General features: G+C 38.4%; 1 protein-coding gene across 1 annotated transcript in view; it reads left to right on the forward strand.

The window, feature by feature from the left end:
• The window catches only part of PHLPP2 (PH domain and leucine rich repeat protein phosphatase 2), a 73,038-nt gene extending 46,965 nt beyond the window's left edge, over positions 1-26,073 (forward strand). The window contains exons 10-19 of the mRNA XM_046681773.1: positions 237-297; positions 2,839-2,934; positions 4,243-4,398; positions 6,132-6,332; positions 12,736-12,898; positions 13,095-13,225; positions 14,145-14,255; positions 15,100-15,294; positions 16,727-16,958; positions 19,484-26,073. Of these exons, the coding sequence (XP_046537729.1) occupies positions 237-297; positions 2,839-2,934; positions 4,243-4,398; positions 6,132-6,332; positions 12,736-12,898; positions 13,095-13,225; positions 14,145-14,255; positions 15,100-15,294; positions 16,727-16,958; positions 19,484-20,638 (2,501 nt within the window). The 3' untranslated portion in view covers positions 20,639-26,073. The remainder of the gene's footprint in view (positions 1-236; positions 298-2,838; positions 2,935-4,242; positions 4,399-6,131; positions 6,333-12,735; positions 12,899-13,094; positions 13,226-14,144; positions 14,256-15,099; positions 15,295-16,726; positions 16,959-19,483) is intronic.
• Positions 26,074-26,220: the final 147 nt, after the last annotated feature.

Raw genomic sequence — 26,220 nt, forward strand, 5'->3', positions numbered from 1 at the left:
TGATCTAGTCTGAATCCAGTGCGATACACAAGATCCTTCAGTTAGTTGTTTGATTGGTTTTCAGATTGGGAGTAAGCAGTTAAAAGTTAGTCAGTGTGAGTTACCCAGTGATTTTAATCTTTAGTTCATCTCAGTTTTCTCTCTGGTGATTTTGCTAAGCCACTTTTCCCTTGTTTACTCTCAGTTACTTTCTTCTTTGGAGAATGTCACTAACAACCTATTTGTGTTTTGATTAGAGCTGACAGCAGTGAATGTCTATCCAGTACCCAGTCTGCTGAGTTCTCTAGAACTCTCCCGGTGAGTGTGTCTCATGAGGGTTTGGTTCTTTATTTAAGAGAGATACGTGGATACTTTGGTAGTTTTGAGGTACAAAAAATCTAAATATGAAGTATTTGGATAACCTGGAGAAGGGTCAAAGGATGGGTGGAGAAATAAGTTTAATGGCAAGACTCTGTAGTTAAAGGAAAGGTTGTCTTGAAATAGAAAGGCACCTATGAATTGCTCATTCTTAAAGTCCATTGATTTAAGACAAGATGCAAACAAAGAAGACCTTTTACCCCTTCATGGCAGTGATTTCCTTTTTGCCAGTTGGAATCAGATAATTTTTGGTTTTTAGATAGTGGCTTATTTTTAAATTTTTATTCTCTTCGTTTTTTGATACTCTTGTGACCCATGCTGGTCTGATTTTCGGAGAGATATCATATTCAGGATTTTATTACTTTTGTTGGTGGTCAAGAATAAATATAAATGAGGTTTGCTTTCTTTCCTTCATTCATTTTTTAATACTGTGTTATGCATTCAGGATTCAGTGGTTGATTTTTACAGTCTGGTGGAGACTTTGGCAATCAAACAAGCAATTGCAGAGCAGCACCATAAGTGCTGTGCATATAGAGTGCTAGAAGCAGGTGGACAGGGCAGTGGACAGGGTCCTGTATGGTCAGGATTGTTGAAAAGATTAAATGAGATAATAAAACCAAAATATATAGCATAGTGCCTGGCATATAGTTGTCTCTCAAGAAATACTGACTATTATATCCAGGTTTCTTTTTACTGTTATTTTATTATCATTATTATTATTAAGCTATCATTGTAGATTCCCTTCCATCCATTTCTTTCTGTCATATCTTTCCAGCAAAACTCCAACATGAATCAGTACTAAGATTTATCTTCTCCACTGGGCTTGATCGTTGCTGAAGAAAATCATATCCAGATGTACAGCACTATAAATTCACAATTCATTTGGAGCTTATTGTCCTTTTTATTGATATGATTTTCTCCCTGATCATCTAGGCTAGAAGCCTGAAAGTCTCTCTTTTTTTTTTTTTTAAATTTCATTACACCTAGATCTGATGATTCTTTTTGGTGAGGAAGATTGGCCCTGAGCTAATGTGTGGCCAGTCTTCCTCTTTTATTTTCTTCACCACAAAGCCCCAGTACATAGTTGTATATCACAGTTGTAAGTCCTTCTAGTTCTTCTGTGTGGGATGCTGCCACAGCATGGCTTGATGAGCAGTGCGTAGGTCTGCGCCCAGGATCCAAACTGGCAAACTCAGGGCCACTAAAGCAGAGTGTGTGGACTTAACCACTACGCCACTGGGCCGGTCCCCTGAAAGTCATTTTTGATTCTTCCCTCTGCTCGACTCCCATGTCTAATCCACATCCAAGTCGTGTAGATTTTTGCCTCCTAAATATTTCTGGATTCTCTCCCCTCCCTTCCATGTATATTACCACTCATTTAGGTCCATATCATTTCTTGTCTGGAGTTCTGATTCTAATCAGCTTTCTGATTATTTTTCCTTTTACTAATATAACCTCCTCAATCAGACCTCCATGTATCCACAGAGAGAGCTATTTAGGGTAGAGAACTGACATTGTCTCCCCACTGCTTACACACCTTCCAGTGATCCCACTATACTTGCAGCATAAAGTCACAACCTTCTAGACATGATTTTAGGTCTTTCCAACCTTGTTTCTTCCCATTCTCTGTTCCATATTTGCTTCTCCAGCATCACCAAACTGCTTATTAGTCCCCACATATATCATGCCATTTCTTTTCTTGTTTCTACTCTAGCTCAGGTTGTCATCTCTTGCTTGGAATGTTCTCCTCACCTTAGGTCATTCATCCTTCAAATTCTAACTCAGATGTCTTATTTCTTATGGGCTTGCCTTGATCCACTTCAGGCAAAGTGCATCCTTCACTAAGCCGTCATGACAGCATCTGCATTTCTCTTACAGCACTTGTTTCTTCTGCCTCATTGTATTGATCAATTGGTCAGTAGATACTTTGAAGTCTAGAGAAGCTAAGTAACATCTGATAATAAAATTCCTTTTACTAAGTATCTGTCCAGTGCTCTACTAAATATTTGAGTTCACATTCTAAATGATCTGGAAACTTTTTCCTCCCTTAGTTATCTTTTGTCCCTCTTCCCTCACTTTTATTCATTCTGTTCATTTCCCCAGAATTTGCTTCTCTTTCCCCCCAATCGTTACCTGTAGAAATCCTACTCATCTTTGATGCTTTGTTTAAAATGCTGCTTCTTCTATTAAGTCTTTCCTCATCTCTTCCTCATCCCATCCCACGACATGTATCTTTTCCTACTGCTGAAATTCTTTGTGCATGTGGCATAATTGATCCAATATACATATTCTCTCTTCACCCTTCTATTAGCAACTTTCATTAAGCACCTACTGTATTACAGGTAGGCTACCAGGGATGCCTTGGGGATGGTGCTCCTGCCCTCAAGAGGCTCAGGGGCTGGTTAACAGACATATTACAGACAAGAAATTAGTTCCATTCATCATCTTAAATGATACCTTTTCCTTATTTATTTTCTGCAGAAACCTGCTAGAGTGTGTCCCTGACTGGGCCTGTGAAGCAAAAAAGATAGAAATATTAGATATGAGCTATAATCTTCTGACAGAGGTTCCTATGAGGTATGTGTGTGTTAATGTATATATTATCTATGTACGTATTACAATATGTGTTTATATGCATGTATTTAATTGTTTTCCTAGATTTGGGTTGCCTTGCTAAGGTACTTTCATTTATTTGTTCAGTAAATAGTGAGTACCTGCTGAGCACAGGGCAGTGTGAAGTGCTGTAAGGAATAGGGTAACAGCTAATGCATAGTCTTGGCCTGCAAGGAATTTAGTAAGCAGATTTTTGAGGTAACGTGTGCACAGATAACTGTGATAAAATGTAACAAGAGTTACTGGCATAGGTCGGTGATAAGATATTGGATGAGTTATTATGAGCTGGGAAATGTTCTAAGAACTTCACTTTTATCATCTTATTTAATCCTTTCACAAGTGTATTGTATAGGTGCTGTTATCTTCATCTTACAAATAAGGAAATAAGACTTAGAGAGGCTGGGTACCTTTCCCAAGGTTGCACTTAACTAGGAGGTGATGGCAACTGGCATTTGAATGTAGTCATTCTTCAAGGCCTTCACTCTTCTTCACTACACTGTATAAATAAAATATTTTAGAAATTCAGAACTTTGAATAATTAGAGAATGCTTCATGGAGAATATTTATTTGAATTGACCTTTACAAGATGATGGGATTTCTCTATGTGGAGGGAGAAAGAGAGAGGTATTTGGGGGGAAATGGTATATTCAAAGGTTCTGAGGTGTAAAATGTGTGGTTATCACCTAATGGAATCTTTAAAATTAAACTAGAGGCTTTGTAGCATCGTAGGTAGGAACACAGCCTTTGGAGTCTGCTCTTAGTGCAAATCCTGACTGTACCATTTACTGCATTCTGTGTGAGATCTTTGGCAAATCAAAGTCACTTAACCCTTCTGAACTTCATAGTTAAATGGCCTAGCACATTTTAAGCACTCAATAAATAGCAGTGTTTGTTATAGTAAATTTTGTTATTATTAACTTACTATAATCAGTTATATTAATACTGATAAATTCACTGAATTTTTGGTGCTGTCTAGACTTAAAATCTAAATGGATTTATTCTATAAATTCTTTATTTGTTTAGATCTTTTCTGTGCTGTTTGCTTTCATTAATTCACCTTTTCCCAGAATAACCTTAATGACTTCCTGGTGGGTGGTGGGTAAACATATGGTCGTGGCTTCTTTCTTGGCTCAGGCACTTGTTGGTAATTATATTGTCTAGAAGAATATGTTCCTATTAGTTTACTGATTTCAGTTAAATAGCGAAGGGCTGACTCAGAAAGAAAGATTTAAGTAGCTTCTTTATTTGTTTCTTTGTACTGTTCCCTCTTAGAATTCTTAGTAGCTTGAGTCTTAGAAAACTGATGGTGGGACACAATCGTGTGCAAAACCTTCCGGTACTGGTGGAGCACATCCCCCTTGAGGTGCTGGATGTTCAGCATAACTCACTCACCAGGCTGCCAGATACCCTCTTCTCCAAGGCCTTAAAGTAAGTACTCTGGATTTTATTTAGAAGAGCAGAATCATTGGCTAAACAAACTGCACTGGCTTGTCATTGGAGTGACCTTTGGAACTATGTTTACCGAGTGTTTACCTCATAGTCCAGCTATGGGTGGAGGCTTATTTGCAATTTGTGTGAAATAAAATATGACACTGTGTTATGAGGCAGTAATCTTTAACTCAAAAGTTGAAATACCCATCAAATACTTAAGAAGTTTTAGTGTTGTAAACAACTTAAACAGGTTGGAAAAGTTCAGATTTTCATCTCAGAAAATGAATACAGCTATGACCTTTAAAGAGAAGTTACAGTTTCCTCGGGCAAGTTTCAGCTTTTGCGTTAGATCGAAAAGGACATGCCACTAAAGTTAATTGTTTTTATTTCTAGCTTTACCAAGCTATCATTTACTTACATTCTCTATTTGCAACACTTTTTACTACCTGCTTTGAAAACTGTGTATTTAAAGGTAACATTACTCCAAAAGGTGTTATTTGCTTTCTTACTGTAAATTAACAAATAGTCTGCCTTCCTATTTTAATACCTGTAATCAGGTTTATCTAATGTGTATACCACTATTAAATGAAAGCTCGTTTTTAATTATAGTCTTCTGCAGTATGAAGAGGGCAATATTGTCTTCAGTTTAGAAATGGAGAAAACAGTGATAAGCAGTAATTTAAGATAAGGCTACAGGAGACATACAAAGAGCATTTAGCATTTGGCTTGTTCTTTGTTTGGTAGCTTATACATCTTTTAATGTTATAATACACTTGGTTGGACTTTTCTAAAAGTAAAATCTTTGGAAATTCTAAAAAATGTTTGAAGGAAATTTTCTTTTTGGAAAGTTTATATGGGGTCTTAATGCAGTAACATTTGTTAATTAACAAGTATTTGTTAGTAATGCATAAAACTGCATTTGATTCTAATGACAGCTTGAATAAAATTAGTTGACAACCTTAGAATCTGTAGTAAGGAAGTTACTCAGCAGCTGTAGCCAGCTGTCAGTGATACTTCTTTAACACTAACTCTGCACAGCAGCTGTAGCCAGCTGTCAGTGATACTTCTTTAACACTAACTCTGCACAGAGCACTTTTGGCACATACAAAGACACAAGCCTCAGTACGCTCGACAGCTTACCAGATAATTAGGGATGTGGATCACATAACATGAAGAAGACTTAAGAACATACAACAAATTTAGTAATATTAGCTGCCCCTTTGTGAGCATATTCTTTGGTATATACCAAATAGGTATATAAAAAAATAGGTATACCAATAAAAATTTGCCATGCTAGGCAAATTTTAAATCATAACGTGTTTTACCTATTAGATTGGTAAACATTAAAATGAATTATTATACTCAGTGTTGACAGTGGTGTGAGCAAATTGATATTCTTTTATCCTTGTGGAAGTATAATTTGGTGTATCCTTTCCGGAACTCAGTTTGGCGATATATATGTAAAAATCTTAAAAAAGATGAAGCTAGGTTAGCATCAGGCCACTACAGAAGCCTGGGAACACAACCATGCCTGTACTCTTTCCTCTCTACTTGGCTTGCATGAGTTGAGTAGAAGGAACTTTCGCTGGGTAGAATCAATTGGGGAAAACTACGTGGAGGAAATTACTTCTGTCACTAGTTTGGGAGCATGGGATGGCAGTGTTCCATTCTGAGATGGCATGATGGTTTTACATAAGAAGGCAACAAATGATTTGTGTGTGTTCTATCAGTCTCAGATACCTGAATGCATCTGCAAACAGTCTGGAGTCTTTGCCATCTGCCTGTGCTGGAGAGGAGAGTCTGAGTGCACTGCAGCTGCTCTATCTGACCAACAACCTCCTGACAGATCAGTGTGTGCCCATCCTGGTCGGGCACCCACACCTGCGAATCTTGCATCTTGCAAACAACCAGCTACAGACTTTTCCTGCAAGGTAAATGAGTGCAGCCTTTGGTCATTTCAGACACATGACCTGAATTTTGCATTTGTCAGACTACATTGTAGCTATCATACTGTGTACTCTTGCTTTATATTGAGTGACTTACTGATGCTGTGACTCCACTAGTCAAACGGGAAAATCTGTACCTAGTTTTTAAGTATCAGTAACCAGTGGTTAAATGTGTTTAATTCTTAGTCCTAATTACTTAATAATGGTCTGGAAATTTTCAACCTAGGAAAGTACAGGCTTATGAAATAAAAGAAATTGTGAAGACAATTTTTTCTTTTCTCTTGTCAGCACTGTTTTATAAAATACTGTTGAGTCCATTAATTTATTCATTTTATATATATATATATATATATAAAATACCTACTGTATGTCAAATACTGTGTTGTGTAAGTGCTGGGGAAACAATGGTGATTGAGTTACAATCTCTGTCCTCAAGGAATTTACAATCAAATTGAGGAAATAGGCAAATATATAGGCTATTGCAATGCAGTGTAATTAATGCAGGATGTTAAAGATAGGCACAGGTAGCTAGCTGCCACTGCACAGGGCCCGGGAGTGGGGTTGGCCTTCCTGGAGGAAGAGATGAATAGTAGTTAGCAGGATACAACTATAAGAAGACATATAAGAGAAGTTTAATTCTGTCAAAGTTTTAAACAGGGTCAGTGGAGAAATAACTATCTTTCAAAATACATTTGATAAAAAAAAATACTTAGAAAATTTGACACCAGAAAAGTCCATCTATACCAGGAAAGTAGTCATTAAAAATTGTGTTTTCAAGAACTAAGAACATAGGGAAATGACATTTGATATAATTTGAATAAAAATAAAACTATATATATATATTTTTTTTTTTCAATTTCAGAACATTCTTATCACCCCCAAGAGAAACCTATATACATGAATAGTTACTCCCCATTGCCCCTTCCGCCAACTCCTGGAAACCAGTAATCTACTTTTTGTGTCTATTGATTTGCCTATTTTGGACATTTCATGTAAATGCAGTAATACAATATTTGGCCATTTGTATCTGGCTTCTTTCATGTATCATAATGTTTTCAAATTTCATCCACGGTATATCACGTATCAGAAGTTCATTTCTTTTTATGACTGAATAATAGTCCATGGCATGGGTATACCACATTTTGTTTATCTGTTCGTTAGTTGATGTCCTTTGGGTTGTTTACACTTTTTGACTATTATGAATAATGTTGCTATGAACATTTGTGCACAAGTTGTTGTATGGACATATGTTTTCACGTCTATTGGGTATATACTAGGTGTGGAATTGCTAGGTCATATGGCAATTCGATGTTTCACATTTTGACTGTTCAGACTATTCCAAGGCGGCAACATCATTTTATGTTCCCACCAGCAATGTATGAAGGTTCCAGTTTCTCCACATCTTCATCAACACTTTCTCTTGTCCATCTTTCTGACTATGACTATCCTAGTAAGTGTGAAGTGGTATTTCATTGTGGTTTTTATTTGCATTCCTCTAGTAGCTAATAAGCATCTTTTCATGTGCTTATTGGCCATTTGTACCATTTGTATACCTCCTTTAGAGAAACGTCTATTCACATCCCTTGCCCTTTTTATCTTTAATTTGGGTTCATAATAGTTTACATCATTGTGAAATTTCAGTTATACATTATTTCCTGTCTGTCACCACATACGTGCTCCCCTTCACCCCCTGTGCCCACCCCCACCCCCCTTCCCCTGGTAACCACTGAACTGTTTTCTTTGTCCATGTGCTTGTATATATTCCACAAGAGTGAAATCATCTGATGTTTGTCTTTCTCAGTCTGGCTTATTTCACTAGGCGTAATTCCCTCCAGGTCCATCCATGTTGTTGCAAATGGGATGAATTTGTCTTTTTTTCTAGCTGAGTAGTATTCCATTGTACATATATACCACATCTTCTTTATCCAATCATCAGTCGATGGGCACTTGGATTGTTTCCATGTCTTGGCAATTGTGAATAGTGCTGCAGTGAACATAGGGGTACATATGTTACCTTGGATTGTTGATTTCAAGTTGTTTGGGTAGACACCCAGTAGCTGGGTCATATGGTAGTTCTATTTTTAGTTTTTTTGGGGAATCTCCGTAGTAGCTGTACTAGTTTGCATTCCCACGAGCAGTGTATGAGGGTTCCCTTCTATCCACACCCTCTCCAACATTTGTTATTTTTAGTCTTAGTGAATATAGCCATTTTAACAGGCATAAGGTGATCTCTTAGTGTAGTTTTGATTTGCATTTCCTTGATGCTTAGTGATGTTGAACATATTTTCATGTGTTTATTGGCCTTCTGTATATCTTCTTTGGAAAAATGTTCATATCCTCTGCCCATTTTTTGATCGGGCTATTTTGTTATTCTTCAGTTGCGTGAGTTCCTGATATATTATGGAGATTAACCCCTTATTGGATATATGATTTGCAAAAATTTTCTCCCAATTGGTGGGTTGTCTTTCGGTTTTAATCCTAGTTTCTTTTGCCTTGCAGAAACCCTTTAGTCTGATGAATTCCCACTTGTTTATTTTTTCTTTTGTTTCCTTTGAGAAGACATGGTATTCGAAAAGATCCTTTTAAGTTCGATGTCAAAGAGTGTACTACCTAGATTATCTTCCAGGAGTTTTATGGTTTCAGGATTTATCTTCAAGTCTTTGATCCATTTTGAGTTTATTTTTGTGTATGGCATGAGATAATGGTCTACTTTCCTTCTTTTGCATGAATGTGGCTGTCCAGTTTTCCTGACACCATTTATTGAAGAGGCTCTCTTTTCTCCATTATATGTTCTTGGCACCTTTGTCGAAGCTTAGCTGTCTGTATAAGTGCGGTTTTATTTCTGGGCTTTCAGTTCTGTTCCATTGATTTGTGCACCTGTTTTTGTAATAGTACCACGCTGTTGTGATCACTATGGCTTTGTAGTACATTTTGAAGTCAGGGATTGTGATGCCTCCAGCTTTGTTCTTTTTTCTCAGGATTGCTTTAGCAATTCAGGGTCTTTGATTGCCCCATATGAATTTTAGGATTCTTTGCTCTATTTCCATGAAGAATGTTATTGGGATTCTGATTGCACTGAATCCATAGATTGCTTTGGGTAGTATGGACATTTTAGCTATGTTTATTTTTCCAATCCATGTGCATGAAATCTCTTTCCATCTCTTTCCATCATTATCTATTTCTTTCAATAATATCTTATAGTTTTCATTGTATCAGTCCTTTGCATCCTTAGTTAAGTTTATTCCTAGATACTTTATTCTTTTTTTTGCAATTATAAATGGAATTGTATTCTTGAGTTCTCTTTCTGTAAGTTCATTATTAGAGTACAGAGATGTAACTGATTTTTGTAAGTTGATTTTGTACTCCGCAATTTTACTGTAGTGGTTAGTTATTTCTAATAGTTTTCTGATGGATTCTTTGGGGTTTTCTATACATAAGATCATGTCGTCTGGAAACAGAGTTTCACTTCTTCACTGCCTATTTGGATTCCTTTTATTCCTTTCTCTTGCCTAATTGCTCTGGCCAAAACCTCTAGTACTGTGTTGAATAAGAGTGATGATAGTGGGCATCCTTGTTTTGTTCCTGTCCTCAGAGGGATGGTATTCAGTTTTTCCTCATTGAGTATGATGTTGGCTGTGGGTTTGTCATATATGGCCTTTAGTATGTTGAGGTAATTTCCTTCTATCCCCATTTTATTAAGTGTTTTTATCCTAAATGGCTGTTGGATCTTGTCAAATGCTTTCTCTGTGTCTGTTGAGATGATCAAGTAGTTTTTATTCCTCATTTTGTTAAGATTGATTTGCGGATGTTGAAGCATCCCTGTGTCCCTGGAATAAATCCCACTTGATCATGTTGTATGGTCTTTTTGATGTATTGCTGTATTTGGGTTGCCAATATTTTGCTGAGGATTTTTGCATCAATGTTCATCGGCAATATTGGCCTGTAGCTCTCCTTTTTGTCCTGTCCTTGTCAGGCTTTGGTATTGGACTGATGTTGGCTTTGTAGAATGTGTTAAGAAGTGTTCCATCTTCCCTGATTTTTTGGAATAGCTTGAGAAGGATATGTATTAAATCCTCTCTGAAAATTTGATAGAATTCCCCAGGGAAGCCGCCTGGTCCTGGACTTTTAAATAAAACAAAACTGTATATTTTGATTCTGATTTTATTTTACAAATTTTCTTAGAAATATGATTAACTTCAGAAAACTTATCCTGTAATTTTTGTGAAAATTTATGAAGTGAGATATTTAGAGCTTAGAGGAGACAAGTGGGATAAACTTGATAGCTTCCTTGAAAGAATTTGAACCATGGCTTTTAACATGTATACAGAATCTTAATTTCAGAATGTGACAGATTTCTTGAAATCCTATCAGGTTAATTCAGTTGGACTCAAATGTGTTCATATAAAGTGAAAATGACAGACCACTGACAAGTTCTATTAGTATATGAAGCTGTTGTGAGATATCAGGTGCAATACTCTGAAACTAATGAATTCCGCCTAATTTGATGACACTCTTATTGTTGGAGGGGTCAAAAGCAGGCTGATATAAAACTTAAAACACATCAAAGAATATGAAAACATGAAGTTAGAAGTAAACATAAGAATTAACAGGAGATCACATAAAATTAGAGTAATCTGAATACAGATAATAAAACAAATGGAAGTTAGGAGTATATTAAAGGAAACATATGTTCTATACTGAATAATAAATCCACTGGCAAGTCATCTCCTGAACAGTGTTGTAATTGCACAGGCACAGTCCAGATCTTCTGTGTTTTTTGGACTATTTTCAGAATCTAGCACACTTCTGGGTGCTCAGCAAGAGACTGATTGAAATTGGGGTACTGCATTTCTGTTCATAAGTCAGAAAGATCCAGGGAGGGAGGAGTATGAGAGAAAAGTGTGAGGTATGGAAATGGAAGAAATTTCTGAATATATTATTAAGTAAAAACAAAAAAAGCAAGTTATAAAACAATATGTATAATATGGCATCTTTTTTAATTTGAAAAATATAGTTTCCTGCATTTAAAAGGACAAGAATACTGTCCACCAAATTGTCATCAGAGATTATCTCTGGTAGTGAGATTAAAAGATTTTTTTTCTGTTTCTGTCTGATTTTCTGCTTTTTCTGTTTTTTCTGTTTCTGTCTCTATTTTTAAATTTTTTTCACTGAGTATTACTATTGTAATAAGAAAGAAAATTTTAATTTACTGATCTTAGTTAGTAAAAGCATTTGTGAATTTATTTTCTAGCAACAGAAATTATTATATATTAATGAAAAGGGCAGGATGTGAATTTATATAAAACAAATCTGCATATGAAAATTTGGTGGGAAATTCAGTAAAGTGAGAATAGTAATTTTTTCAGATTGGTGGTATTATTGTTGATTATTTTCTTCATTTTCCAAACTTTCTCTCCATGTTACAGCAGTTTATTATTATTATTTTTGCTGAGGAAGATTCACTCTGAGCTAACATCCATTGCCAATCTTCCTCTTTTTTGCTTGAGGAAGATTAGCACTCAGCTAACATCTGTGCTAATCTTCCTCTGTTTTGTTATATATGAGACACCACCACAGCATGTCTGGCAAGTGGAGTAAGGCCACGCCCAGGATCTGAACCTGCGAACTCAGGCTGCAGAAGCAGAGCGTGCAGAACTTTAACCACTCAGCCACAGGGCTGGGCTCAGTTTATTATTTTTATAATTTTTTAAATAAATAGATAAAAAGAAATCAGAGCGATTTGTAATAATCTAGATAAAGGTGTTAGGCCATCTTAAGATACTTCACTTGCTGTGTAGAAACTTTTGCTCAATCCTGTGGAAGAGTGTGAATCACATCACAGTGCCAAGCACAGTGCTGTCTGTATAATAAGCACTCAGTTAATGTTTAAGAAGATGGATTGTGCTACGAATAAGTCACTGTAGAAATTTAAAACTGAAATGAACCTTAGTGATGATTTCGTACAACTTCTTTATTTTACAGCTGAGGATATTGATGTCCACTGACATTAACTTACCCAGGATTTTGCAACTAGTTAGTGGCAAATCAAGTACTATAACTAATCTACCAAACCTAGGTCCATGCTGGTTCAGCCACTTCCTGTAAGTCAGATAATAGGAAGATGTTCATGCCCACAAGATCCAACAGCTGTAAGAGAAGCAAGGGAAGCTTCAGCCCTTGAAACACACTGGGAGGCAGATTAGGCTGAGATTCAGCAAGAGCAGTCACCATGGTGAGCTGTTTGTTCCCTTTGCTGGTATCTGATTGTTTCATTCTGACTAGTCACCTGGCAGTGGACCAGGTCACCTCTGTACTCTGTGGCTACTGTACTTGCTTGGCAGCTACTTATTTCAGGTGCAGTATGTTATTTTTGGTGTTTCTTTTTCAGCAAACTAAATAAATTGGAGGAGTTGGAGGAACTCAACCTAAGTGGCAACAAGCTTAAAACCATTCCCACAACCATAGCAAACTGTAAAAGGCTGCACACCCTTGTCGCACACTCCAACAACATCAGCATTTTCCCAGAAATACTGCAGTTGCCTCAGATCCAGGTACTTTTATGTGCTGGAATGATGTGCTTTTGGGAGAAATGGCAAGAGTGTGAATGAGGAAAAAGGAAGTGGCAATTTGGGATCACAGTATATTTAATTGATTCCTGGGAAGAAATTAAGTTCCCTTTGAGGATACAGTAGGAGAGTGAGCATTAGGGAATTAAGAATTAACTTAATTTCTCCATTTTCCTCTCAGTTTGTAGACCTAAGCTGCAATGACTTGACAGAAATCCTGATTCCTGAGGCTTTGCCTGCTACTTTACAAGACCTTGACCTGACGGGAAATACAAATCTGGTTCTGGAACACAAGACGTTGGACACATTTAGGTAGGAAGAAAATTTGAAGTTGAATCTGCATGTGCTTTTAGTGCTACCAGCTGTGTGTATGTCTTCTTAAGGACTGTGGAAATCTTGATTAACTAAAGGAATAGAATGAATTCGGTCATAAAGCGCTTGGTTCTCTTCTTTGATTCAATTTCTTTTCTTTTTAAAGATTGGCACCTGCGCTAACATCCCTTGCCAGTCTTTTTTTCTTCTTCTCCCCAAAGCCCCCAGTACATAGTTGTATATTCTAGTTGTACGTCCTTCTGGCTCTGCTATATGGGACGCTGCCTCAGCATGGCTTCATGAGCGGTGCTAGGTCTGTGGCCAGGATCTGAACCAGCGAAACCCTGAGCTGCTGAAGCGGAGCACAAACTTAACCACTCGGCCATGAGGCCAGCCCCTGATGCAATTTTTGATGGATGTTCTATCCAGTAGTCAGCCTATTTATATTAGAACTCAGCATGATGACTACTGCTTAGCCATACACTGAATATTTTTACATGCCAGGCATAGATATTTTAGGTGGCACAGATCACATTACATTACAACATCTAAGAGACAATGCAAGCTCATTCATTGTACCAAGACTTCATTGTATCAAAATATTAAGTGGACAGTTGGCTGAAACGTAGAAATCCTTGTTGTGCTTAGTTTTTCACTGAAATGAACGGCATCAATTGTAACAATATTTGACCCCTATTTCTTCCTCCTACCCCTTTCCTTCCTTTCCCTCCTCCTCCTTGGCCAGTGGATCAGCACACTACTGTCATTTCAGTCTCTCTTTAGTGTCATTAATTCTCTCTGGAAATGAATCTTGGTCTGTAAACAGATTATTTTATAAAAACATATATTGTTGTTGGGTTGTTTTTGTAAAATACAGAAATGCATATGGTTTAATCTTCCCTTCCTCCACTTCCCACAGCCATATCACAACCCTAAAAATTGATCAGAAACCTTTGCCAACCACTGATTCTACAATTACGTCTACCTTCTGGAGCCATGGACTGGCTGAGATGGCAGGGCAGAGAAATAAGTGAGTATCTTGGCCCTGGAGACTGAGGGGAAAAAAGGCAGCCCCTGAGATCTAGGAACTGATCTGATGCTGAAAGTTGGGCTGTGTCGTTCTTCTTTTGGACATAGACAAATCACAGAATGGCAGCATCAGATAAGATCCTGAGAACATGATCCCCTGAGACAAAAACAAGATGAATGCACAGTCCATAAAATACCAAACATCCCCTCTCCTGGCTAAAATGGGTGACTGCTACTTTCTTTACCAATTACAGCTTTATCCTCTTTCCCTATAGATAAGATTTATTGAGATACCCAACCATAGAATGGCCTTGCTTTCTGACAGCACCCAATCTAGTATGGTTCCCCACTTTGTTAGACTTCCCCGAAATGACCCAACCAAAGCCGAAACTCTCTACTAGGTTTTTCCAATACTGTCTTACCTATATACCCTAGAGTTCCACGGTGTGCATTTTCCCTTGCTGCACAGCATAATAAACCCAACTTATTCAACCACAGGTGTGCTCCTGGGGGTCTTCGGCTGAAGGACATTGACAATACTAGTCCTTAATCACTACTAAGAGAAAACATTTAATCTGTCCAGCCTTTGGCAGCATTGCAAAACTAATATGTACTGCTCATGGATGTGGCTGAATTCCCCCTTTTCTTATGACATCACTCTTTCAGATGATACTTATCTTATCTAACATTTTTTTCATGTGTAGATTAGGATTTACTACTATTCTTCTCAATCCTCAATTAATACTTTTTTAAAGAAGGCACACTGGAGAATAATCCTTTACCAATCCTTTACCTATTACCAAGAATAATTCTTTGATGTTTGTCCTTCTGTATTTCTGTGATAGGCTGTGTGTATCTGCCCTAGCTGTGGATAACTTTGCAGAGGGGGTTGGAGCTGTGTATGGCATGTTCGATGGGGACCGAAATGAGGAGCTCCCTCGCCTGCTCCAGTGTACCATGGCAGACGTGCTTTTGGAAGAGGTTCAGCAGTCAGCAAATGACACAGTCTTCATGGCTAACACCTTCTTGGTATCTCACAGGTAAGCAGGTGGGTTGAATAATCCCTAACTCAGTCCCGCTTTTGGAAAATATGTCTCAGTAAGCCAGAAAGTCAGGGTCTAAATTACAGGTACAAGAGCAAGGTGAGACCTTGCTCCTTTCGTGACCGTTCTATCAGCATGGCATGTGGAGTTTGGGCTCTTTAAAGAGTCTCTGGAGCCATCTGTTTTCTCTGTTGACCCAAAGACTGGTGAGGATCTGGAAAGCCCAGAAATCATGCACAAAAAATTGTGTGTGTATATGCATTTGTAGATTTGGGGAAAGGAAATGGTAAGCTTTTATAAGATTCGCCAAAGAGTCAGTGACCTATAAAAGGTTAAGCATTGATCAGATTCATGTGTTTAGAATACTTATTAGTGGGGATTTACCAACTAATCTTCTCATTCAAGTCTAAGCCACTTAAGGACAAAAACCCTATATAACCAAACTGTTGAAAATCTCTTAGCAGCTAATGGAGCATCTTGCACGCCAAGTGGGCTGCATAGAGGATATGTACCACTGAGAGGTTGTAAACTTGTGTAATCAAAGTTGAAATGGAGCAGCCTGGAGCCCAACCTGATTTTATCTGTCATTATAACACAAAGCAAAGATATTGGGAAAGGAGACTATTTTTCAGTAATAGAATTGAGCCTAGGAACTTGGCAAAATAAAGGGTTTTGGAAAGGGAACTCAATTTATGAAGCATCTTCCAAGAGCTGGGCACTATACCAAGCATTTTTCTTATTATATCTTTTATTTTCAAAACAAGCCAAAGAGGTAGATATTTTATCATAAAAATTTCTGGAAGAATTAACTTGCTGAGGATCTATAGCCTCTAAATCGCAGAGCTGGAATTTGAAACCAGATCTTTCTGATAGTAGCCATCTAGGGGATAGATGCCTTGTGCATGGGAGAAATACAAGGAGAATTATGGTCTTTCCTTCAAGGAACTTGCAACCTAAGTGAGTGGTTCTCAGAGTGTTGTTCTAGGACCAGCAGTCTCAGCATCACCAGAAACTTGTTGGAAATGCAGATTATTGGGCCAGCCCCTTACCCACTGAGTCAGAAACTCTGTGGGTGGGCCCAGCAATGTGTGTTTTAACAAGCCTTCTGGGTGATTCTGATGTTCTAAAGTTGGAAGCCACTGAATTAGGTCGTTGTAGTCTATGAGCCGACATAAGCAGAGGCAGTAGAGAAAGATGTACCCTTATTGTCTCCTTTTCCCCAACCCTTTTTGTAAAATTTCCTTGTCAGCTAAGCATGGAAGACGTGATTCTCTTCACCATCATCACCTATAGCAAGAGACTGCCTTCAGGTGGATAATTCTGGTTCACAGTCACATGGCAGAAAAACAAGGAAATCACGGACATGAAGGACTGCCACTTTGTTCTAAAATTAGCTACCATGTCTTCATTTTCCTTTCTTTCTAAATAGGAAATTAGGAATGGCTGGCCAGAAGCTGGGCTCCTCTGCTCTCCTTTGTTACATCCGCCCTGACACTGCCGACCCAACAAGTAGTTTTAGCTTGACAGTGGCCAACGTTGGCACATGCCAAGCAGTCCTGTGCCGAAGTGGGAAACCAGTGCCCCTCTCTAAAGTCTTCAGCCTGGAACAGGACTCAGAAGAGGCTCAGAGGGTGAAGGACCAAAAAGCCATCATAACAGAGGTGAGTCTCACTCTCCACCAGTCACTTGTACTCCTCAAATCTAGAGAATGCTGTTCTGCATAGAGGCAGTGAAGGTCCATTTTCTTCCCATCAAGCCTTGTAAATTGTATCCAAACCAGATAATAGTACTAGGAGAAAATCTAATGAGCAGTTAATAACTCGCAAAAAGAAAAATCAAATTAATTAGAAATGAAAAATCTTCATTTGTGATCCTTTAGATGTAGAGCTTACATGTAAAATGAATGTAAATGTCCCCCTTGGTTGATTTCTACCTCATATGGTTTGTTATTCCAAACAGAAGAAGAAAAAGTTCTATAGTTTGATGTCTCCATTCTGAAATGTAATGTTTCAAAATATTATATGGCTTAGTATGCTCTGGGCTTTTTAATTTTTTGTTGTTGTTGTTGTTGAGGAAGATTAGCCCTGAGCTAACATCTGCTGCCAATCCTCCTCTTTTTGCTGAGGAAGACTGGCCCTGAGCTAACATCCATGCCCATCTTCCTCTACTTTAGACGTGGGATACCTACCACAGCATGGCTTCTGCCAAGCGGTGCCATGTCCACACCTGGGATCCGAACTTGCGAACCCCAGGCCACTGAGAAGCAGAACATGCGAACTTAACCACTGTGCCACCGGGCTGGCCCCCTGGGTTTTTTTTTTTTAATAGTAAAGCATCAGTATCTCTACTATTTTATAGCTTTTCTCTTTTTAGAAATTAGCATAACATTTTTGCTTTCAAAGAGACTAGGATTTACATGTGAACATTGTTTACTGCAAAGCAGAATTCTGTTCATATCTTTTGCTCATTTTTCATTGAATTGTTTGTTTATTGTTGAGTTTTAAGAGTTCTTGTCTATCTTGGATACAAGTCCTCATCAGATAGAAGTTTTGCAAGTATTGTCTCCCAGTCTGTGGCTTTTATTTTTTCATTCTTTTAATAGTGTCTTTTGAGGAGCAGAAGTTACTAGTTTTAATGAAGTCCTGCTTACCATTTTTTTTCTTTCATGGGTCATGCTTTTGATGTTGTATCTAAAAACTTGTTGCCAAACCCAAAGTCACTTAGTTTCTCCTATTATCTTCCAGAAGTTTCGTGTTTTACATTTAGGTCTATGATCTCTTTTGAATTCATGTTTGTGAAAGGTGTAAGCTCTGTGTCTGAATTCTTTTTCTTTTTTTGCATGTGAATGTTCAGTTGTCCCAGCAGTGTTTGTTGAAAAGACTGTTCTTTCTCCATCGAATTGCCTTCACTCCTTTGTCAAAGATCAGTGCATTGTGTTTGCGTGGGTCCATTTCTGGGCTGTCTGTTGTGTCAGAATTCTGTAAAAAGACTATCCATATTAGATTCCATCCAAAGCAGCACAAAACAAAAAGAGTATCATTATAGTGTGGTTGATACTAGAAGATTCTGGAACTACGAGGCATTAGTCTTAGGAAGGTCTTTCAGTCAAAACAAATGAAAGATAAAGATAACTTTTTGTTTGATTAGTCTACTTTTACAGTATTTAGATAATGTTGTTTAGATTTTTCTTATGAGGTCCTGGACAAATAAGAAATATTTTTACAAATGTTATTTTAACCACAGACATTTATTTATTGTTTGCTTATTATTTGCTAAGCACTGTACTTTCATTATTTTATTTAATCTTTACCATAACCCCCATGAAAGAAGTTGTTTTACTTCCATTTTACAGATGAGAAAAATAAAATGTAGAGTTTGTGACAAATTCTGGTAAATGAGAGAGTTAGTATTTTCACCCAGAGAATGACTGCAACTATGAAATAAATATATTGACAGCTTTAGAGGTTTTATTTGGTTTTATCTTGAAAAGAAATCAGTACAAAGTATCTGGCAGATGAACATTCCCAACTTGCAACCAGGGTTATTCCTTTTTCTCTAAGTTTAGAATTCTGTCACTTGTGACTTGATCTGCTGTTCATTATTGGTACAGTCCTTATAGAGTAGGTAAATGATGCTACAGATTTCAGACTTTCCTTTTCTAGGCTAAATGACTTTTTAGATTATTTAATGCTTTAGCTACCAAGATTCTCCTAGCCATTTAATATCTTCCTGAATCTTTTCAGTCCCAACTGTGCCTTTAAATGAGAAATCATTTTTAGTGACCCATCTGAGTTTTGGCCTTTCTGAGAATAGTAGTAATGGAGAATTAATAACAGTTCTGCTTATTATTTTTCTAACGGATGTTTCTCTATTTAAAGACATGCTGAGGCCTGTACTGCATGTTAGAGCAAATATCTTTTGAGATGGAGGTGGCTTTTAGCTACTTAATCAGTTTTAGCTTCAGTCTTCTGAACTGTTTGGTGTAGTAACCATATGATATTTTGTCCTTTTAGAATTCTATACATTTATTTTTGTAAGTCCACTTAAAATTATACATATCCTAGGAAAAAATATATAACATGTCAATTGTTTTATTGTAGAGCCCTAAGCATTTTGATCTAGAAAGATATAAAATTGTATGTCATTGTTGCTTGTTTCTCAAAATTTGCATTCTGCGTGTCTCTAGGACAACAAAGTGAATGGGGTAACCTGCTGCACCCGGATGCTGGGCTGCACATACCTCTACCCTTGGATCCTCCCCAAGCCCCACATATCTTCCACGCCACTTACCATTCAAGATGAATTGCTGATTCTGGGAAACAAAGCATTGTGGGAACATTTGTCATATACAGAAGCTGTCAACGCAGTACGCCATGTACAAGACCCATTAGCAGCTGCCAAAAAACTGTGCACATTAGCCCAGAGCTATGGTTGTCAGGACAATGTGGGGGCGATGGTGGTTTATTTGAACATTGGTGAGGAAGGCTGCACTTGTGAAATGAATGGGCTCACCCTCCCAGGTCCTGGGGGATTTGCTTCAACCACCGTCGTCAAGGACCCTCCCAAGCCAACCACTCCTTCCTCCAGTAGTGGTATTGCCTCTGAGTTCAGCAGTGAGATGTCAACTTCAGAGGTGAGCAGTGAGGTGGGATCCACTGCTTCTGACGAACATAACACTGTTGGCCTGGATGCTGGCTTGCTTCCAAGACCAGAGAGGCGCTGCAGCCTTCATCCAACACCCACCTCTGGGGTTTTTCAGCGCCAGCCTTCTTGTGCAACTTTCTCAAGTAACCAGTCTGACAATGGCCTAGATAGTGATGATGACCAGCCCGTCGAAGGGGTCATAACAAATGGCAGCAAGGTAGAAGTAGAAGTAGATATCCACTGCTGTAGGGGAAGGGATCTTGAGAACTCTCCCACTCTTAGAGAGAATTCTCCTACCCCATGTCCTGAGGAACATGCTAGAGGAGTATTTTTGGGGATCCGAAGACAGAATAGTGTGAATAGTGGCATACTTTTGCCAGTGAGCAAGGACAAGATGGAATTACAGAAGTCTCCCTCCACTTCCTGTCTCTATGGAAAGAAACTCTCCAATGGCTCTATTGTGCCCCTAGAAGATAGCCTGAACCTCATTGAAGTGGCCACAGAAGCACCCAAGAAGAAAACTGGCTATTTTGCTGCCCCCACTCAGCTGGAGCCAGAGGATCAGTTTGTTGTCCCTCGTGACCTAGAAGAAGAAGTGAAGGAGCAAATGAAACACCACCAAGAAAGCAGGCCCGAGCCTGAGCCCAGTGAAGAGGATCGGACCGAGCTCCCGGAGGAGTTTGACACAGCACTGTGATCCTCCCCCAGGAGCCACAGCACTAGGGAAGACTGTGTAGTGTTGGGGTGGGGACCCTTCCAGAGCATTTTGCCTCTTCATTTCTAAACCATAGATAAGGGGCGTAGAACTTGGAGCCAAAAGTGGTGAGAGCTATCAGGGTCTTGCTCTGGATAAGCTAGTAAACACCATCAGTGTTAAGTTTCACATTTAACCTGCATTGGAATTCCCAGAGTTACTGGGGAGAAAGCAGATGTTGCCCTGTATCAGTCCTACCACCTGCCATTAACCCTTTCTCTCCTAGGATAATTTTGAGAATTTGCCTCCCTGGGCAGGAAAGGGACTATTTCTGTGGAGGAAATAACTGAAGATTGATTCTCTTTACTGATTGCTGCTGATGGATCTCTGTGACAGAGAAATCACTTATATCTCAACCTAACTGATGGGATGTGATGTGACTAGTCACATGGCTTTTCATTCTTCTCTACGAGAATACAGCCTATTGAAATGACGTTTATTGGAAATGTAGAACCAATCAGATAATTTATGTATGTAATGTAATGAGAGCACTTTTTGTTGACTGTGAACTTTTAATTTTCAAATCTGCACTCGAGCCAATCTTCTTAGAGGCAGCCCAGCACCTTTGTCCATAGGCAGAATGATCATCGGGTTTTGGAGCCTTCTTTGTGGGTACTAGGAAGGACCCTGGGGAATTGATTTTACTATTAGATAATCAGACTCTGAATGCTCCTGAGAAACTTGGAGTAGGATCTTCTTTTGGGGATGAAGATGGGCAAGGAGTGAGGACTGAGACTACGTCCCCCGACATCACAAACAGAATAACTCCTTGATAAATGTGACACCTGCTAGGACTTTCCCAGCAGATCACAAGGGAGGCATTTGGGGATTGGCCTCTTTCCCTAACATGTGATGGAGTTGGCAGTCAGCCTCCTAGGATGTGGGGCCGAGGCTGATGCTGCCTGCATCCAAGTAACCTTGAGTTATAGCAGATGACTGAACAGACTGAGGCTGAATGAGAACAGATGGATGGAGCTCAGAGTCAGACAAGTTCCTTCTCTTATTCTAGAGCAGAGGGATAGTTTTCTGAAATGTTGGAAGTGAGGTGAGAGTTCATCTTTTTAATGTTTAACAGAGTACTCCTCTGAAAACTGCTTATCCGTCTCACACGGTTTCAGAGTACTGGCCTCAATTACTAATACAAGAAAGACTTAATTGAGAAAGTCCTACACTTACAGAAAACCTGGTTTACCATATTTTTTGCACATTCCACATAACCCTAGCAAAATGCAAGTCCTTCCATATTTCTATTGCCTTTTCCTTTAGAAGATTTACTTAGGAAAATTAATTCCTATTTATTCCTACAAAATTTTGACATTGCTTGATTCTACCCAATGGGGAATATGCTTTGAATTTTTAGAATACTTTCATCAAAAGAAAATAGGGTAGAACCATTTTTAATTTGTTTCATGAGAAACAAAATGTTAAAGATAGGGTTGGTATATACATAAATATAGGGGGTTTTATTGAAGTTTTTGTTGAAGCCATAGTAGAAAACCAGAGAACCTGTCCACAAATGGTTACATATCTTCATCTTCTCAGAGGCCCCCTACCCATGTGCGTGTGTCGGTGAGGTACACTCTAAGGGGATTCCATACCATTCCAATGGCTGTCTAATGTTCAACCCCTCGAGAATCTGAATTTGAGTCCCCAGATTGTCAGGAACACTTGACTTCCCTGTGTCAGCTACTAAAAAATTGTAGAACTCAGGTCTTGAGTCAAAGTGGAGAACATAGTGGCTCATACAAAGTTTCAGTGCTGTTAGAAAGATGGGCACAATAGTGTGTTGCTGCCTTATTTTTTTATATGGGAAAATAGAAAAAATGGAAATGAAGGAAGAACCCAAGATAATTGTGATGGGTGATGTAAAACATCTTCCTACCCAGACCACAGTACCTTTGAGTTTACAAAATAGTGATGTTGTCTAAAAAAGAAAGTTATTTTGAGAATATACCACTTTAATAGTATAATCTCTTAAAAATTGTCCTTTATCTGTGAACCCTTTTCTTGTTTTCTTATTGTTTCCTACCCTACTTATTAGAACCATCACAAAACCCAGTTCTGAAATGACTTTACCAGAAGTAAATGTATTTACTTTTTAGTCAGAAGAACTCTAAAAATTCCAAGTGTTCTTGTGGTAGATTTATTTTCAGGAAACATTAGGTTGTATTGAAAACCTTTAATATAGGCTATACCAAAACTGGTTATTCTTTTTTGTAACTTCCTTTCATTCATTTCCCTCTGTAATTGCTCTGTGTTCAAATAGAAGGTAACAAGGCCATAGCACATTACCAAAAATAACATAGAGAACTCTTTTGGCCTATGAGGTCATTTACAGTCATTGTGTGATCTGATTAGGTTGTCAGGTGGTGAAATCCAGTAATCTGTCTCCAGGTGAAGGTAATATCCCAGGACAGCACCGATGATCTCTAGCCCAGAGATTCTGGCCTCTGCAGGATTCTCAGGTCTCTGTGTGTACCTCCCATTTAATAGAGAAGTGAAGAGAATTTCTGAAAGAACATCATTCCTGCTTATGGGAGCAGTTTGGGAATCCCAGGGAAGAAAGAAAAATACATGAGTCTTATTTGTATCCTAATGGATTAGAAATGTATTTGAAAATTTGAATGCAGGAATGTCATAAAGCTACAGTGCTACCATAGAGTCATTGAATTACCACTCCTAATACAAGTGAGGGCTTTATTATACTACTGTAGAGTCTATGTGTGCAATAAGTTGATGAGTTCATTTTCCTGGTGTATAGAAGAGCCAACAAGAGCAGCTTGGTAATCATTGGGTGCTATTATAATTGTTTGTAGCGAGTGCTATTTTCCAGGAGATGGAGCCAGTTAGGTTTGGCTGATCTACTGAATATCAAATGATGCTCTTCTTTCCATGTAGACCTTCAGCAAAAGCAGGTACTTGGAAGCCACAGGCTCACCTTCTCTATCTACTCAATAATTAATGAAGAGACCTCCATAAGGGAGCACTTGGCTGTTATTGATAAATGTACCAATTATTAAATAGTCTCCAAGCCATTCAGTGATGTCTGCAGCATCACTATAGAACTGTCTTGTGTCACTTTTTACTTCCCTCTGGGTAGAGCCTTTCAGACTCCCCCGATCATGGAGGCAAGTTAATCTTTCTCTCCAGTTAGTGACTTTTGCCCCATAATTGGGTAAGCACTTGCTAGATTGAGAAAAGCAGCTACAGTAAATCCTGCTGTTTCCCTCATTTGGTGATCCTTCAATCACACATAAGCTCCTTGTATTCTAAATTCCATGCACTTCTCCCAGATGCTATAGGGTTTTCTCTCACTGTTGCCAATGGATGTCATCCAAACAGTGAGTTCATATCTATGGTTTTGTGCAATCATTGTCGTATTGTAGTCCTAAGACTCATTATAGTGTATTTTTGATATTTTTGAAATGTGTTAAATTTTTTAATTCAATAATATGAGCCAGAGCATGTTGCAGCAAATCTATTGTTTGTAAAAAATAATAACAATAATAATAAATAAAATGAAAAGAAATCTCTTTCATGGCTTTGTTTTAGAATGGAACACCTCTTATGTTATAAGTACTTTATTTTAGCATGAAACTGTAATTTTCTCTAACTTGTATGTAGAATTAGTTTCTTATCCAAAAGCACCTTTAGGAATTTTCTGCTTTTTCTTTAGAGGAAGATAAAAAATGAAACCACATTTCATAACACTATGAAGCTATGAGTTAAGGCAAGAATAAATATTTTTGATCACCTTTTAAATCAAAATAGCAATAAAGATTTTTTACATTGAGAAACATTATATTCTGACTTGGTTTATGTTTAAAGAAATCCCAACGACAGGAAACGGTCCTTATTTGCATGCAGGTTATTAACTGACTAGAGGAAACTCAATTGTAAACAACCTACAGCTCCTCAAATAAGTTGGAGAGCTGATGATGACACAGAGGAAGGAGCTAAGTGGATCATCCGGCCATCAGGTTTGCCATAATGGCTTTGGAGTCAGAACTTCAAACATAGTGGTGAGTTTTGGCTCACAAAATGTTTATAATCCAGTTAAGTCTCTGGTGGTTCCTCCCTCTTCCACCCATTGGTTGCCTCCCATAGTCTCTGGACTTCCAAGCAAGCTTATTTTACCTCTCCAAATAAAGGTCAAGTTGAAATCATTTTGCAGGTTTCCTCCTCATCTAGCGGAATGAACATTTTAACACTTGGTTCACCAACTCTTCATTGAGCACCTTCCATGTGCTGAGCTCAATGACACCATCCACATTAACACCTCAGTTCCATGAGACACACAGCTCCCTATTCCAGGGTGGCAGAAGTGAAATTCTCTGAGTGTGTCTCTTCTTTGTGTAATATTAATTCCCTGGTACGCCAATGGCCACAAGAGTACATTAGTCACTCAGAACGTTCCAGTGTGTAATTCATTGGGTCTGAGTTTTGCCTCTGCTACTTAAAAGATTTGATTGTAGGCAAGTTACTTAACCCCTCCAAGGCTCAGTTTTTGGCTCAGAAATAATAGTTCTCTCTCTCATCAGTTACTTGTGAGCTTAAATGAGATGATGCAAACAATGCTGCCTTAGTACTGGACTTGGCACATAGTGAGCAGTCAATGAAATGTCAACTGTTGAGTGAGCCACTTGACCCTCTTGAACCTTTGTCTCCTCAACTGTAAGATGCAAATAATACATCTTGACCTGCCTACTGGACAAGTGGTAGTAAATCAGACAAGGTTTGCTAAAGCATCTTGAATGTTATGAAACTACAAACATGGAGTGTTATGATTACCCTGATGGCTGGGCTCCAATCACTAGGGTGGAGCTGGATCTCGGGAGCAGTATTGCACTGGGCCTGGGCACATTATCGGGGTCAGATAGGCCAAAGTCCCCATTTTATCAAGCACAAGACCCAGACATGGGCAAAGATCTAATAGGGGCATGTTTCAGGGAATAAATGCTAGATGAGAATAGTGTGTGTGGGTATTCTTTTGAGGGGGAAGGTGGGGAATAGGTTGATTTTTGCTGCTGTTAAACTTTGTCTCTACCCTCGGTGAAAACTCTGTAGGACCTAGCCACTGCCTCAAGGCTAAGAGTGATAGAGTGCACGCACCTGTGTCACAAGTGTTTGTGTTTTAACCTAGCAATATATATTTGCAGTTGATTATTTTCCTCCAAGCTTTACTTTTTGTAAAAGTGTAATTAGTTTCCTATTTCTGTATGAGGTTTTGTTTTGATCCTTTGGATAGGTTCAATAAGAATTAGCTATCGGAAGGATTTGAGAGGAGAGAGGAAAGGTAATATATTGCAGGGAGGAGGGGATTTGGAGGTGGGCTGGGGGAGAGAAGAGTCAGCGAAAATGACCAACACGTTAGAGGAAAATGACAAGTGAAATTTTTTTAACAGTCATTTTGGTATGTGTTGAAACGGGCTTTTGTTTGCTGATTTCTTACTAACTGTATAGAGAATCAGATTTACGTCAAAATTGCATTGTGGAAATCAGATTCTTTTTAGAAATGTACTAAA

This window comes from Equus quagga, chromosome 13, assembly GCF_021613505.1.
Source record: "Equus quagga isolate Etosha38 chromosome 13, UCLA_HA_Equagga_1.0, whole genome shotgun sequence".
Taxonomy (NCBI): Eukaryota; Metazoa; Chordata; class Mammalia; order Perissodactyla; family Equidae; genus Equus; species Equus quagga.